General features: G+C 42.7%; 1 protein-coding gene across 1 annotated transcript in view; it reads right to left on the minus strand.

The window, feature by feature from the left end:
• Nucleotides 1–273: 273 nt before the first annotated feature.
• SLC46A1 (solute carrier family 46 member 1) overlaps nucleotides 274–18157 on the minus strand; it is a 34406-nt gene continuing 16522 nt past the window's right edge. The window contains exons 2-5 of the mRNA XM_075850847.1: nucleotides 14568–15420; nucleotides 7045–7128; nucleotides 3192–3348; nucleotides 274–1656 (exon numbers count right to left, since the gene is read on the minus strand). Of these exons, the coding sequence (XP_075706962.1) occupies nucleotides 1599–1656; nucleotides 3192–3348; nucleotides 7045–7128; nucleotides 14568–15420 (1152 nt within the window). The 3' untranslated portion in view covers nucleotides 274–1598. The remainder of the gene's footprint in view (nucleotides 1657–3191; nucleotides 3349–7044; nucleotides 7129–14567; nucleotides 15421–18157) is intronic.

Consider the following 18157-nt stretch of genomic DNA (forward strand, 5'->3'; position numbering starts at 1 on the left):
GGTCCCAGAACCAGACTTTGGAGAATATATACAGAGCTCGGCATCCAGCTGCAAAGGAAATTTTGGGGAAACATTATGGAAGAAGCAAGAGCCCGGTCAGCTGCCGAGAGCTGAGAGCCAGGGAGGGAGACGTCTTTATTTGGGCTTTTGCTGGATTACTGCTCTCCCCTATAGCGAACTAATGGTGTTAGCTGTTTGGGAGGCTAAAATATGCCAGACTTCCATCAAACGTGAACGCCCCTATTTTAAATAAACACACGTCACATCCATCACTTCTATGCAGGTTTACCAGAGGATTTAATGGAATGTGTTATCATATACAATGAGAGAAATGCATATACATCAGATGAAATCACATCGAAATCATTTTACTGATACACTCACATCTTATCGATGAAATGTGTCACCTTCGTATACACGGTATGACGCGATCTTGGCAGTGTACATAACCACGCAGGGTAATACATGTGTATGAGTAGACAGTATCAGCTAGAACATTAGGCAATTTCAACTATGGCTATGTCTAGGATACTCCGTATTATCTTACAAGAACTGGTATTAGGGAGAACGGTAACTTAGGACAGACATGTAGAAACAAACTTCTCAAAAAACTATTTGTGATTTTGTTAAGACATATTGGAGCAGAGTTTGTCATTTGGCACAACGCTTTATATTACAATATTAACATGTAATTTGTGGTCGTAAAACTGCAGATATACCTACTGCATTGCCTTAATTTAGGGACTAACAAGGCGGTTCAACGGCAAATTTAGCTCAGCTACATCTGTAAGTTGACATACATGGAAAGTGTCATTTTCGAAGTACATAAAGTATCTTTATTAGCAGCAGGAGCGTTTCATGCGCATGGCTTGTCTGTAAATAATTAGCATATTTACAAACATAGCTGCGCACATCAGTACTATGAGGTGGGGTTGTGACATAAATGTATGGTGGGTGAGGGGGGCTTGGTACATTAGTGCTTCTCGAAGTACAAACAGTCAAGCAACTAAATAAGGGCTAAGAAACCTTCGGCACTCCAGATGTTGTGAAACTACAACTCCCAGCATGCACTGACAGCCAAAGGCTTTAAGGATGTCAGGGCATGGTGAGAATTGTAGTTTCACAACAGCAGGAGTGCGAAGGTTGCTGATCCCATAACTAAATTTTTGTTTTACCTATAATGTCCTAAATAAGCCAAGTCTCAGGTCAGGCTGTATTTTGGGGCACAGGTTATGGCAGATCTCAACTAAACCCAGTAGCCCAGTACCATGTGTTATGTTTTGGATAATATATTTTTTTTTAGCTGAGCTGGTAGTTTTGCTTGACTTCCTAAAATTGGCCCTCTGTCCTGTAGATAGTTAAATCTTTACTCACAGGAGCTATACAGTGTCTTATATGCCACCGTGGGCTGAACATGTGGTAAAGAATACTAAAACGTCTGATATTAGGTCAGATTTGTATGGCCTTTAAGTGCTTGCCCCTGGTAAGGCTAAAACCATCCCTAGTGACATTTGGCATCATACACTCCATTTTATAAACCAACTACTTCACAGTGGATTCATCATCTTCAATTGTGCAACCGTGTTGCACTTCGGTCATCAGGAAATTTCTGCGAACTGGCTGTACAGTGGTTTCTGGCCGCAAATTTCGATCAACCTATAAAAAAAAATAAGATTGAACAATGGTTAAATTGTCACTAACTGTTCCACGAATTTTGCATAAATCTATGGTACAGTCGAAAATAAGAAACTTTGTAATATATCTTAGAGAAAAATAATTCCTCTCTACTTATCAAGCTCCTATCCTCCCCTCACTGTTACTGCTGTATAATCTCCTTCATGCTGCCGCAACATATATATATATATATATATATATATATATATATATATATATATTATATATATCCAGCCCCAGCTCAGGAAAAATAGAATATTAGGGTTTATTCACAGAAGCAGGATAAATCGGCCGTGTGACGGAACTTTTTTTTTTTAATGGCTGCCACACGGCTTAATTAAAATAAATGCACTTCTATGGGGCTATTCACACAGCCTTTTTTTTTTTTTAACGGACCGCGTGAACGGCCCGTGAAAAAATAGGACATGTCCTATTTTTGGAAACTGATCCCTCAATAGACTCAAGTCTATGAGGGATCTGTGAACTCTGGTCCCACAGGGGTGCAAATCGACCGTGAAAAGTGGCCTTTTTCATGGCCAATTTGAGACCAGTTTGCGTAAATAAGCCCCTAGACACAGAGCCTACAGAGGGGAAAACTGCTAAATAACGCAAAATACCGGTCATAGAATGGACAGAAATAGCATTATTCCTTATACACATAAAGGACAGATTATTCTGAAGGGTCACCTGAAAGGTTAGGTACGCTTTAATGACCAGTCTTGGTGAAAGAAGAATGTGCATATGTATATTGGGGCGGACAAACGTTACTTTAGAAGCCAAAAGTAAGAAATGTCATAGACATCACTAGAACACAACTCAAAGAGCTGAGGAACCCGTATAGCCAGGATCACACACACAGTTTTGATGCCATTTTTGGCTCTGCTTTTTGAGCCAAATATAGAAGTGACTGAAAAAGAACTATATTAATTTAAAATCTCTGAACAGGCAATACTTACTCACAAGGGCAGGTACACGCACCACTTCCCAACAGGATGCAGATAAACCATAATGCTACATAGTGGGAGATATACTGATGAACAGACACTCTCACGCCTACTATTCATGAGGGGGTGGCTGCCTAGTAGCACTGAACACAGAAATAGCTTCTATAAGTGTGCCAGTCACATGGTTACATGTAGTGCACCATGCTGGCATACAGCCTATTAGTTACACCCATACTATTAGATCAGACGGGCTGCCCAGCACCTTCTAAGTGTACCACACAAAGTACTGACACACTATTCTCCCCCAGCACTGCAAGGCCTGGCTGCATCCTGAAATTTTGGCCAAAATATCAACTAATACCTCATGTTTATCATGGGTATCTTTTCAGGATGGTAAGTACTAAGCACATGGCCACTTCTCTATTTAGGCCGATGCAACAGGAGGCCACTTTGCGTTGGCAAACAGACCCTGTGGATGTGCCATAAATGCAACCTTCATATGCAAGGATATATATATATATATACATACACAACTCAGAATCAAAGGAAATGTAGTACAAAAAAAAGTGTTACCCAATGATTCCAGCTGGGATCAGCAGAACGCCTGCTCCAAACAAGAATGTGAACCCTTTCATGAAGTACAACGTAGCTGGATACAGAGAATTAAAGATACTGGTAGCCAAGATGAAAGAGACTCCCTCCACACAAGCAACAACGGAAAATAAGGCCCCTGTGGATGAGAACAATGGACACACAATAAGTATAGAAAACAGGTTCATTACAATCAATGCTACAAACAGTTTGCCCATTTAGGATCATCTTTAAAATGATCTTAAATTTGACAATTTAATTACTCCATCCAATAATAATAAAAAAGTTACTACAGTCCTGAATCAAGTAATCAGTTTACTGCCTAAAAGTTATTACATGAAAAGAAAAATTATGATATTGCAAAATAGAAAATAACCGTAATATGCACTTTTACACAAAGATGAGCGCGCGCACGCACACACACACACACACACACACACACACACACACACACACACACACACACACACACACACACACGCGCGCACGCACGCACGCACGCACGCACGCACGCTGGAGAAGCTATTTAATATACAAAAATAAAACGGTTCATAATTACATGTTCCTAGTAAATGACATATTAATTGTAATAATTGCTTTTTTTTCTCCTTTCTTATAGCACTCACTGTTCCTGAGATATCGGTGCCGTTAGTTTTGGTGCCCAATACGCAAATGAGACCTTTGACTGCCAAGTGGAAGGTTCCCACCATACACCTGCCAAGAGGTAACAGCCCACTTGAGAGTGGAAGGTCTAATTTTCATATCAGGCACCAGAATCTCAGGAACGGTGGGGGCCAGAAAAAAAAAAAAAGCCAGAATCTGTGAGGTGCCAGAACGCTAACAAATGTGAGCTGCAGTCTTCTTGGGCAGGTGACTGGTCCTCTTTAGGCCAGTATCATACACCCCCAGTTTTGATGGCAGATTTTTCAGCCAAACATAGAAGTGGACACAAAGGAAAGGAGATGCATCAGTCTCTTCTTTATAACTTTCTTTCCTTTTGGATCCACTCCCGGTTTTCGCTCAAAACAGAGTCATACAACAGCCACAAAAACGGCATCAAAACGGTGTGTCTGATCCTGGCCTTAACCCGTTAATGACCAGCCTATTTTAGACCTTAATGATCAAGGCATTTTTTACGTTTTTCCATCATCTCATTCAAAGAGCTATACACTTTTTATTTTTGCGTCAACATAGCTGTGATAAGGTCTTGCTTTTTGCGGGACAAGTTGTAATTTTTAATAGCACCATTTTGGGGTACATAGAATTTATTGATTAACTTTTATTAACTTTTTTTCTGTATTGCAGTGTATTACTGCCTGTCCGTGTAAAACGGACAGGCATCTGCTAGGTCATGCCTGCGGCATGATCTAGCAGGCATTTACTACAGGCAGACCTGGGGGCCTTTATTAGGCCCCCGGCTGCCATGGGAGACACAGACACTCCGCGATCTTATCGCCAGGTGTCAGTGGGATGAGAGGAAGCTCCCTGCCTCTCTCCAAAACCACTCAGATGCGGTGCACGCTATTGAGTGCCGCATCTGAAGGGTTAAACGGGTGAGATCGATACTAATATCGATCTCATCCGGTCGAGCAGGGACGCCCCCAGCTACATCTAGCAGCTGAGAGCAGGGAGATTTGACAGCTCCCTGCTCTGTTTACTTATTCCGATGCCGCGACATAAAAAGTCTATGGCATCGGAATAAGGCCCGTTAGTGACCTACGTAGAAACACTATGGGCCGGTCACCAACGGGTTAAAGGGTTATCGTCTGAAGCCAATACATTTTCTTATGCCCTATTCGGACAAATAAATGTCATAAAGGGGGTTTCCCCATTTAGGACCCCCCTCTATGAGACAGATTGGAGAGCCGCTAACAAAGAGCAAATCCATGTACTACACATTTGAATGGCCACTACGTAACACCTCATGTATGGTTACAGATGCTTTCCCATGAGAACAGCCGATAGGCGGGGGTATCGGATAGCTGGGCCAGCTTCTATTTAATATAGTGATTCGATTCACAATATTTCAACATCAGCAACCCTTCAAATCCAGGAGCATCTGAGTCCTTTTACATGGAAAGATAAAATGAGCGCAAATCTGATATTTGCAAGTCGTTTATATCCCCAAAAATCTGGTGTTTTTTTGTAACTGCGATTGCTCATATAATCAATTGTCTTTCCTTCTCTCATGCCATTTTCATTACGAATGAGAGGCAGATAGATACCTGCTTATACACAGGTCGGAGTACTGCCGCCAAACAATACTGTTTAGGTCAGCATAAAAGACTCCATCAATGACAAATGAGCGTATTATCGCTGATCGTTCGCTCACTGCACAGGTTTACAGTGGACAATGATTGGGTACGTTTAAAGAGGCTCTGTCACCACATTATAAGTGCCCTGTCTCCTACATAAGGAGATCGGCGCTATAATGTAGGTGACAGTAATGCTTTTTATTTAGAAAAACTATCTATTTTAAACCACTTTGAGCGATTTTTAGCTTTATGCTAATGAGTTTCTTAATGCCCAAGTGGGCGTGTTTTATTTTAGACCAAGTGGGCGTTGTACAGAGGAGTGTATGATGCTGACCAATCATTGACCAATTAGCGTCATACACTTCTCTCCATTCATTTACACAGCACTAGCGATATAGCTATATAACTATGTGCAGCTACATACACAAACACTAACATTACTGCAGTGTCCTGATAATGAATATACATCACTACCAGCCTGGATGTGATGTTTAATCAGAATCCTGACCACTTCTGAATCTTTTCTGTGAGATTCCAGCAAGGCAAGCGTAATCTCGTTTGAAATGACAGGTTACATCGTAATCTCACGAGATTACGCTTGCCTTGCTGGAATCTCACAGAAAGGATTCTGAATAAACATCACGTCCAGGTTGGTAGTGATGTATATTCATTATCAGGACACTGCAGTAATGTTAGTGTTTGTGTATGTAGCTGCACATAACGATATAACTATATCGCTAGTGCAGTGTAAATGAATGGAGAGGAGTGCATGATGCTGATTGGTCAGTGTCATACACTCCTCTGTACAACGCTCACTTGGGCATTAAGAAACTCATTAGCATAAAGCTAAAAATCGCTCATAAAGTGGTTTAAAATAGATTGTTTTTCTAAATAAAAAGCATTACTGTCACCTACATTATAGCGCCGATCTTCTTATATAAGAGATAGGACACTTATAATGTGGTGACTGAGCCTCTTTAAGCTAATGAACGTCCAGGCGTGTAAAAAAAACCCTTAGAGTTGTGCAAACCTTACGTGATATCACAGCTTGATGACATCATCAGCTACATATATGAGCACACCACCTGAAATATCACGTACGTCAACACTTACTGTTTCAACTTTGGTTTGTTATGTTGCATATTGAAGAAAAAAAAAACGGACAGTAGATTCAGGAATTATGAACCTTTGTCCTCTGAGAAGTTACAGATTATACACTGCAGATAAATCATGTCGTTATGTAGTAAAACACAAGAAAATATATTCCCTACAGTTCAAGGGTCCTTCTCATACTTAATGGGTACAGTAAAATAAGTTAGTGCAACCCACCGACTGATTAAATCCGGACATGAAGACAGCATAACCCTCGTTTCTCCTCGATATTAGACAGAAAGAGAATTTCAGAGATTACTTCCCCTAGTAGACGGTTACCAGTCAATGCTTATCTTCATGGTTTGAAATACCGCGCACATTTGTCTGAGCCTAATGTGTATGTTTTTGTGGAAGATTAGGCCGATCACTCAGCCAACAGTGGTCTTTTACGTATGGGCAATATACACTAACACTACATATATTGTTACCTTGCTCTCCGTCGTCCACCAGTTTAGACAGCTTGGACCTAATTACTGGAGTAGTTGCCATGGAGAAGAACCTTAATCCATACCCTACAAGACAAGCAACGAAGACAAAGATGGTGTCGTTTCAGATTTTGTTATGTTATATACACATTTTTGTTACCATATTAATACAAATGGTTGTTAAAGAGGACCCGCTAGCTCTCTTGACATGTCTGTTTTACTATATATTAGTATTTCCCATGAAATTACAACTGGGAATTACCATTCCCCTTGTCAATAGTCTGATTGTGTATAGAGACACGACCCAATGACAAGGGGGAACGGTAACACCAATTTATTCAAACATTTCTAGGAGTAACAGAGGAATGTCACAATGCAGAGTTAGGCTGTGTTCACACCGTTTTTTGACACGGAAACCGCGCCAAAAAACTCCTCAAAAACCGCCCGAAAATGCCTCCCATTGATTTCAATGGGAGTTGGACGAGTTTTTTTACTGCGAGTAAAAAAAAACAGTGTCGCGGTAAAAAGAAGCGTCATGATCCATCTTGAGGCGGTTTCCGCCTCCAAAACCCCATTTCAATCAGTCAGAAAGAGGAAAAAAAAACCTTGACGAGTGTTTTGACGAGTTTTTGTCAAACCACTGTGCAAAAACCTACTGGAGCAGTTTTTGCAAGAGGAATTTTCCTCCTGCAAAAAAACTCAGTGTGAACACAACCTTATAAGCAAAGATACCACAGAATTGTTATTTTATGGAGAATACAAGTATTTACTAAAACAAGCATGTCAGGAGAGGTGACGGGAACTCTTTACATTATAGAAGAAACTCATAACTTCTCAGACCTAAAAGGCAATGCAGCGGTCTTAAAAAAGATAGAAGTAAATAACTAGCAGAAAGGGAGGCTGGCAACCATTACAATTATACAACCCTCCAGGAAAAAGACAGCTTGTATCGCTAACCTGTTTATTATAAATGCAACGTAATATTGAAGCCATCTAAACCAAGAAAGCCATTATAGGACTATAGCAGATATATACAAGATGCAGACGGCGGCAGACGCGCGCAACAGGCAGACGCGCGCAGCAGTCAGACGACGGCAACACACATATGACAGTTCATTTTTATGTTCAAAATACTGTACTTATTTCTATAAATATTCATAGGGGTTCATAGAGCCGCACTTCACCCGCTTTCCATCACAGCCATAGGGTAAGGCCACACGTTGTGGGCGCTGAGTGGTTTCCAATTGCAATTATGTCTATTCCAAACCGCAGCAAGTAATCCGTCAATAGAAGTGAGATTGAAGCGTAGTGTATTTCAGGATCGTATTGGACAGGTGGTGTTCGTGCGGGTGGCTGCATGCAGTTTTGTGCACAGACGTCTGGATTATTTAGCCGCAAAAAAAAAACAACAAAAAAAAAACACCACACATAGCGGCCACAACACGTGGCCTTATCCTAATGTAACTTATGCCAATGTCATTTTAAAGCCGTAGCATGACCACCAATGTAAACTGCGCAGAGCAAACAAGCAAACTAAAACCGCACCATGAACAAACGGTTAAACTTCGAAAAACCAAGTCATGATAAAAACGCACAGTGGCTGCAATGTGTGGCCTTTCCTCGCGGAGGCAAAGAGCTCAATTTAAAATTTTGCCTGCCTGCTGCCACAACTAGCAAATGCCTGTCAGCTTACTGCATATGCATTTATTGTGCTTGATGGCAGCGGAATAAGGCCTCATTCCCACTTGCAAATTTTAGTCAGTATTTGTAATCCAAAACCAGGAGTGAAACAAACATGGAAGGGGTTCAAATTTCTCCATTCTACTTTCTCTGCGTAGGTTCCACTCCTGGTTTTGGATTAGAAATACGGATGAAAAATACCAACCAGAATATTGCCGCGTGAATTAGGCCCAAATCTGTATGTGGTAACCTCACCCTACTGTAGTTCAACTCTATATACATAATGCCCTTAGTAGCTCCTCTTCCCTTAAACAGGCTGAACAGGTTAAGGCAGCGCTTCATTTACCACAGTTCTATACGGAAAACAGCTTAGCCCTTTCACTTTAGTGAGCAGCTTCATTTTAACACTATAAATCCCGAACCAGACTAAGGCAGGAAAACCACATCCTGCAGTCAGCAGTTTTCAGTACCGCCGCGCTGCCTTCTATCTCAAGACTAAAAAGCGTTTATCAGCATATTATCACGTCTCGCCCCCCTGACAGGCAATATGTACAATGTATAAGAACACAAGTGGTATGTCTCACATTAAACAATTAAGCCGTTCCACTTAAAGGACCTTTAGCGTCTACTCAGAGCAATGTATACACTAGAGAGAATAAGAGATGGGGAGAATGTGAGTAATAAAGGTTATATGTCATGTACATAATAGGTCATTTTCTGGTGATACATTCGCTTTAATAGCTTAATAAATGGCTAAATGTGTGTGGACATGCCATAAATGCCTGTCATGAGAACTCCTTTAAGACAAGAGGAGATTATTTTACCGAAGGATTTAGAGACTTGAGCAGAGAAGTGGTAAATTACAGCAGAAGTAGATAAATGTAAGGTTATGAACTTAGGTAACGTGTATTGGTGAAATGTGTCCTCTCGTCCTAACAGCCCGATTACAATTGGAAAAACCCTCCCTAAAAACGGTTTTATTTAGGTTTTAAGTAAACATAGTTCACACTTAATCAGGTGTCTTAAAGAGGTTCTCCGGGATTTTCATATTGATGGTCTATCCTTAGGCACAGCTGCTTCGGAAGTGTATGGTGATGTGCCTGGTAAACTATGGAGAGGCCGCAGTGTTTGTCGTTGCAGCCCCCTCAGACAGCTGATCAGTGGGGTCCACTGGGAATCAGACACACACCAATCTGATAGTTATGACCTATCCTAAGGATGGGCCATCAATTTAAAAGGCCGGAGAACCTCTTTAAGTGAATTTGAACCCCTAAGTGACGTAACAAATCTTAGCCTTAAAGGGGTCTTTTCCTCTTGGACATTTATTGCATACCCACAGGATATGCCATAAAAGTCCGATAGATGCGGCTCCCACCTATCTCTAGAATGGGGCCCCCTAAACGCTGTTCTAGCTTACTCAGCTCCCACTGCATTTTGGCCACATCTTGGTTAGGTGGTCGGGAGTTAGGAAAACAGCCAAGCTCACTGAGCTACGTGGTTTCTGTAACTCCTATAGAAGTGAATGGAAGTTCTTGAAACACCGAAGCACGGTGAGCTATGCTGTATCCGTAGCTACCGAGTGCCAAAAAGGACGTATCTCACCGTGCTACGTGGTTTGGCGGGACTCGCATCTATCGGACTTATAAGGTATATCCTGTGGATATGCCATAAAAGTCCAAGATGGGTAAAAACCCCTTTAAGGAACAGAAATTCTGCCATTGTCTTTTTAAAATGTTTATAACGTTTACTGTGCGGGATAAACCACGTATAAAATTTATAGTACGGGTCGTTATGAATTCGGCAATACCCAGGGCCGGACCGTCCATGAGGAGAGATGAGTTTCTTGCCGCCACCCCCTTCAGCACTATAATCGTATCTGCGTCTATAGGACACAGATACAATTACATGCATAAGCACTGAATGGCAGGGCACATTTCGTGCCCTGCTATTCGGCTCCTTCCAATGACGCAATTGACTTGATGGCATTCAACTACGCAAGCAGCGCGATGACGCCGCTTGCTCAGAAGATAGCAGGCCTGCATTGCAAGAGTACGGCGCGGTAACGGGATCAGGTGAGTATGCAAAGATATTTTTTTTCCTCTTAAAAGTGTGAGTGGCATTATCTACATGGGGGGCACTATCTACAGGAGGGGGGCCGCTCTCTACAGGGGACCACTATCTACAGGGGGCTCTACAAGGGAGACACTGTCTACAGGGTGCTCTCTGGGTGCAATATCTACAAGGGGCACTGTGTGTGTGGGACACAATGTATGGCACTATTATAATTAGGGACACAGTGTATAGCGCTGTTATAATCAGAGGTGCAGTGTATGGCTCGATTATATTTAGGAGTGTAGTGTATGACACCATGGGAATTTTATCTTTGTTTATAGGTGCAAAAATGCTTAGAGTGAGAAGCTGAAGACATTTGAGCGCAAACTGCAGAAATGGGCTGTGGCCGGGAGAAGTCATCATAGAGGTCTGGACCGGATGGAAAAGAAAAGAGAAAAACGAACAACTAGAATCTGAGAAAGAAAGAGAATGCGGGCAGCACAGCAGAACAAGAGAAGCCTCCAGGGCCCGGATGGGTGGTGACGTCCATGGATCTGACTTGTAAATCCCACAATGTCCAAACAAGAAGTAGAAAAGAGAGGCAGCACTCCAAACAGATGTCAGAAAAGTGGATTTATTCTCCCATCAGTGCAGTAAACAGTGCATCGTATGCATGACAAAGGCTGCATTGAGCAGCTGAAACGTTGCACTGTTACAGAACTGATGGGAGAATAAATCCACTTTTCCGTCACCGGTGAGTCACTTGTTTATTCTGCCTCTAATCAGTACTGTAGTCACTGTATGATCTGCAGCGAGATGATGGGTGGTAGGATTATGATATGATTTTTTTTTTGTGAAACAGCATCTCCCAGCATATCCTTACCATTGTTCGGGCCATGCTGGGGGCTGTAGTTTTACGCCATACAAACCTATACGGCAGGGGTTGCACTAAATTGAGCTGTATTTGTGCTGGTGCTTTATTTATGTCCTGAACTTGGTTGTGGTACTGTATATATGTATGAGCTTCGTTTTGAAGCTGTAATTATATGGGATATATTTATAACAACAAAATTGCAGGGCAGATGGAATTCTTTTCAATTCATTGTATATTTAATGGGAACCGGTCAGGTCGTTTTAACCCCTTGAACAGCCACCATGCGGTAATACATGATCGGACAATAAAACAGGTTTTTTTCAGATGCAGCAAAATCTATAAAATCACATTTTAAAACGGCGCACACTACATGCTAATTACTCATTAAGGGGCAGTGCCGCTATCCCAAAGAGTCATAGTCCCGCCTCCAAACCCACCTTTCTATGCTTGACTGACATCCCCCTGGCTGTTGCGGTTATACATCACTAGCAGTCTCCACCAACTTTCTCAGATGCGCCATTGCCTTGTACTACTTGGGCACGAACCATGCAGCAAAGTGTACTCTGCCCGACTCCATCGCTGCACCGTGCATGCCAGGGGAGTACAAGGCAAAAGTTGAAAGAGGCTGGTAGTGATGTAGAATAGCCAGGGGGATGTCAAGCAAAATCTGGGGGAGTGCCATTTCAATTTTCACCTCAGGCAGCAGAAAAGCTAGAATCGGCCCTGGCAATACCAATTACATTTTTTTTATTATTATTATTGTGTAAGGGTATGTTCACACTGAGATTTTTGCAGGCAGAAAATTCTGGCTGTAAAAATCAGCTCTGTTTTTTTTGTTTAAGTGATTTTGCACCTGACGGGTTTTGACGCTTTTTTGCCGCAGTTTAAGGTGTTTTTTTTTCCCTATTTCTTCAAGAGACAAAATTTATTTCTGCACACGTTTTTTGCCGAAAAATTGCGTAAAAAAACGCCTCAAGAGATAGGGCATGTCGCTTCTTGTTCCCGCGAGCGTTTTTTTTGCGCTCGTAAGAAAACGCCTCCACCGCCCATTGAAATCAATGGGAGTCAATTCCGGCTGCTTTTGCCACGGTTTCCGCGGCATTGTGTAGAGGTGGGGGAGTTATTTTTTCCTGCAAGACCATTCAGGTACGGGTTAAATGGAAGAGTCGAAGTAAAAAAAAAAAAAAAAGACACTTATACAGCAAGTATTCTAGATCACATCATGTATAAAGGTCCATGTTACCCCTACCCCTGGGGTCATCAAACTCCATACAGGGACAGGATCACAGACCCCCCCCCCCCCTTATCCCTGCATGCTGTTAGCATATCCCCCTCTGCCCTTCACACATGCTGGAGTGAGAGCTATAAGTACAGTATATCCAGCTGCACCTTTCACCTGCTCTAGATCATGCTAGATTGCGACTAGAGCCGCAATCTCAGTTTTGTTTTAAAGCCAAGGCCAAAATCGCGACTCTAGCCCCATTTTAGCCAGAGCTAGAGCCTTTAGAATAGTTGCTCTCTGAGCACTCACACTGCCTGTGATGTGCTCCGGCTAAACGGCAAGGCCTTTTCTTCTGCACCCCTAGAAGAGCTCGGGATAAAACTCTTAGGCCCTGTTCACGCTGTTTTTTTGCAGGCAGAAAATTCTGCCTGGAAAAATCAGCTCCGGTTATTTTGAAGTCGTTTTGCACCACAGCCATTTTTTTTACCTCTTTCTAAGACAGGCAAAGGAAAAAAAACGCAAGCATTTTTTTGCCATAAAACGTGCCAGTCGCTGAGTTTTTTTTCTGTCTCCCATTGATTTCATTGAGGTTTTTGAGATGGAAACCCCTCAAGATCGGGCATGTCGCTTCTTTTTCCTGCGAAATCAATGGCATGCAATTTTGGGTATTTTTCCGCTGAAAAAAAAACTCAGTGTGAACAGGGCCTTAGGTGGTTAAATGAGCCCGGCAGCTGCTGCCGAGGCTAAAAAGAGGATAGTATGCATAAAAAAGGGGCAAAATGACACTTCTGGTTTTACGCTTACATAAATGATTAGTTAGATCAGATATGGAGTAATGCGTAGTGTTGTTGAGCACCTATGTATAAGATATAGCAGTGCTGGAGTGTGTTTAGAGGTAGCCGATAAGTGGAATGCACTGCCCAGAAAGATTAGCAAAATCAAGACTGTCTACTTTGGAGATTAAATGGTTTAGAGTGACCCAATTACTGTGTACAGATCTATCGGCTTATATTTTTATTCACAGGACTGTAATTATAACCACGGGCATTCACTTTGTATAGTGGAAGAAGGCTTCACTAGAAGCGCGGAAGGGTGTTTTGGACAGTAAGAACGAGACTATGGACTACTCTGCTCCGGGCTGTTGTGATGGTTAATTTAAAGTGTAGCTAAACGTTCGACAAACTTCTGACATGTTATAGTGACATGTCAGAAGTTTGTATTGGTGGGGGTCCGAGCACAGAAACCCCCACCAATCGCTAGAACGAAGCAGCTAAAGCGCTCGTGTGGCCGCTCAGCTGTTTCGTTTCTGTTCGGCTTTTTCCGGAAAGCCAATGTATCGGAGTACGGGCTCATAGACTTTCTATTGAGTCCGTACACCAATACATTTATTTCTGGAAAAAGCCGAACAGACACGAAGCAGCTGAACGCTCACACGTGCACTTCAGCTGCTTCGTTCTAGCGATTGGTGGGTGTCTCAGTGCTCAGACCCCCACCAATACAAACTTCTGACATTGTCAAACGTTTAGCTACACTTTAAGGTCTAAATGTCTGTGTAGTATTAGAAGTTATTTGCATAGGTTTGCCTGAGATAGGTAATTGTGATTCAGGGATATATATTCTGATCAACAACATACTCAACTAAAAGTACTCAAAAAGAAAAAGGGATTTTGATTCCTGGAAAAAAACATTGTACGTCACCTGTAAACATGATTGGAGTAGTTGCGGCCAAGGAGAAGACCACCAGACCTGAGATGTTCGATAAGAAACCCATCTCTGCCACCCAGCTGTCTGCTAGACACAGCTGGAAGAGTCGTAACCCTGCCAGGCTACTGAGGTATGTGAGATGCTCTGCTGCTGATCCATACCCAATCAAGTCAGAGTCCCAGCACAGGGGAAAGCTGAGCTCATAGATCACCATCAGGTCCTTGGCCCCCATGTGAACAGTCACCACTAGTAGGAGAGCCAAACAGTACAGGGAAAGCTTGCTTCGTCGGCTGTTCTCTCCAGGCAAAGTAAAAAGGCGAAAAATCGACTGATAATGTCTGATCGTAAACAATCTGGATGGTTTTCTGTCCTTCACCGATTCTTTGACACAAAAATAAACATAGAAGGCCGCAAAAACATTCACAGCAAAAGCTAGCCAAAAGGGGTTAATGTAGCCCTGCACCTTCCGCCAGTGTCCACCGATGATGCTGGCTATCATTCCAGCAATGCCAAGGCAAGCCTCTAAGATGGCAACCCGAAATGTTCTTGATGGTCGATCTGTGACATCTGCTATGTAGGCAAAACAGCCAGCCAGGATCATGTTGAAATCGCCAGTGATGCCACCAATAACACGTCCAAGTAGTAAATAACCTACATGTAGTTCTTGGTACATGACCACAAGGTAGACGACAACTTGCAGGGCCAGTCCGATGAATGGAATGATGAGTACTGAACGACGCCCCACGTGGTCACTCCAGGGGCCGAGCAGCATCACAGAGAAGAGGCCAACCAGTAAACCACTCAAGTTCAAGTAAAGACTCCAGTGCGACGTTAAGGATTCCACGTCCTACAAACAGGAAATATGTCAAGATACAATGTACCAAAATTGGATAACATTGGAAAATATTGACAAAAAAAACGGAAGAGCTGTTTACACGTCTATCAATAACGGTGACTGAACCAAGAAAATATTTACGCAGGACAATTAATGATGGATCCCGTCCTTGTGACAGATTACACGTATCAACTATTACTATGATTTTAGAGTTGGTCACTATATGTAATCTCAGGCTAAGTGGGCAGCTGTTTGACGAGCAGGTAAAAAAAACAGCAAAAAAAACGATGTAATTCATCGGTCACCAGAGGCGTGCGCCATACATGATTTCACTACTAGTCAGCATGAACATATTATATGGTGAAGTTTGTAAAGAACAGAGCTTTTATATCTATCATGAATGTCATGTTATTATGCGATTCACACCACACTCTATATATAAGCACCCACCTCCGAAAAACTACAAACGTGTACCAGGTCTGGATCACACTTTGAGTGGTCTGAATTTTACATATTTTATGTAATTCTGATGCCTTAAGTATTTGGGTATGTTCACACGCAGTGACTAAAAACCATCTGAAAATACGGAGCTGTTTTCAGGCAAAACAGCTCCTGATTTTCAGACGTTTTTGTAGCAACTCGCGTTTTTCACGGCCGTTTTTGGAGCGTTTTTTTTCAATGAAGTCAATGATAACCGCCTCCAAAAACGTCCCAAGAAGTGTCCTGCACTTCTTTTGACGAGCCGTCATTTTACGCGCCGTATTTTGACGACGCGTAAAATAAAGGCTCGTGGGAACAGAACATCGTAATTCCCATTGAAAGCAATGTGCAGATGTTTGTAGGCGTATTAGGGGCGTTTTTTCTTGCGTCATTCGAGGCGTAAAACTCCCGAATTACGTCTGAAACCACTGCGTGTGAACATACCCTTAAAGTAGTAACAACAATCCTAGATAACCAAGAAAAGTGATATAAGTGCATTCACAATTTTATCAGAGCTGGCCATGTCTGAAATAATGCGACAGACAAGATATTTTGACTGCTCAAAGAAAGTTTCCTGCTTAGTAAGCACATTACAACCCTCACTCAGCATTTTCAGATGGTCATTGTGGTTCACAGGGTCACATGCTGGAATGCAAGCTTTTAGGGAACAGAGCATCTTGATATGTAACTACAGATGATTGAATCATTTAGGGCCTGTTCACATCAGCGTCGTTTTCAGTTCGATCCTTCCGTCGGAGGAACCGATGAATGGAAAGACCAACAGAAACCATAGCTTCCGTTTGCATTACCATTTATTTTAATGGTAATGCATCTGTTACAATTGGTTTCCGTTCGGATTCCATCTTTTTCACTGAAACAATAGCGTAGTCGACTACACTATTGTTTCCACTAAAAAAAACGGAAACCTTATGGAACGGAAACAAACCAACTGCAACGGAAGCATTACCATTGAAATCAATGGTAATGCAAACGGAAGCTATGGTTTCTGTTGGTCTTTCCATTCATCGGTTCCTCCGACGGAAGGATCGAACGGAACCCGAAACTGATGTGGACACACCCTAAGCGTATGTGCACACGATAACTTCAATTACGTCTGAAATTACAGAGCTGTTTTCAGGAGAAAACAGCTCTTGAATTTCAGACGTAATTGCATGTACTCACGTTTTGCGGGGCGTCTTTTACGGACGTATTTTGGAACTGTTCTTCATTGGAGTCAATGAAAAACGGCTCCAATTACGTCCCAAGAAGTGTCCTGCACTTCTTTTGACGAGGCTTTAATTTTACGCGCCGTCTTTTGACAGCGACGCGTAAAAATGACAGGTCGTCCGCACAGTACATCGTAAAGCCCATTGAAAGCAATGGGCAGATGTTTGCCGACGTATTGGAGCCGTTTTTTTCAGATGTAATTCGAGGTGTAAAACGCCTCCATTACGTCTGAAAATAGGTTGTGTGAACCCAGCCTTAGGGGGGGGGGGATTCACACGAACGTGTATTCGGTCCGTGCGGGCCGCGTGGTTTTCACGCGCCACGCACAGACCAATACAAGTCTATGGGGCAGTACAGACAGTCCGTGTTTTTTGCGCAGCGTTTGTGAGCTGCGAAAAAACGCGACATGTTCAATATCTCCGCGTATTTCGCGCATCACGCACCCATTGAAGTCAACGGGTGCGTGAAAACCACGCAGGTCGCACGGAAGCACTTCCGTGCGAACCGACTGAAACAGCGCACCAGCTGTCAAAAGGATGAATGTAAACAGAAAAGCACCACGTGCTTTTCTGTTTCCAAACATCCAAACGGAGTGTCTTTTTAGATGAGCGAACCCGGACAACCGAACCGAACTTCACCGGGTTCGGCCGAACTCGTTTTGGCCGAACCCGGCAAAAAAAATTCCGGTACGAGACGTCAGGAGATAGTCACTGTCCAGGGTGCTGAAAGAGTTAAACTGTTTCAGCACCATGGACAGTGACTACCAATCCCAATAAACATGAACCTGTAAAAAAACGAAGTTCTGACTTACCGATAACTCCCGGCTTCTACCTCCAGTCTGACCTCCCGGGATGACAATTCAGTCCAAGTGACAGCTCCAGCCAATCACAGGCCAAGCACAGGCTGCAGCGGTCACATGGACTGCCGCGTCATCCAGGGAGGTGGGGCCAGATGTCGAGAGGCACGTCACCAAGGACGCGTCACCAAGGCAACGGCTGGGAGAGAAGTTCTCGGTAAGTACGAACTTTTTCTTTTTTTTTAA

Source organism: Rhinoderma darwinii, chromosome 2 (genome assembly GCF_050947455.1).
Source record: "Rhinoderma darwinii isolate aRhiDar2 chromosome 2, aRhiDar2.hap1, whole genome shotgun sequence".
Taxonomy (NCBI): Eukaryota; Metazoa; Chordata; class Amphibia; order Anura; family Rhinodermatidae; genus Rhinoderma; species Rhinoderma darwinii.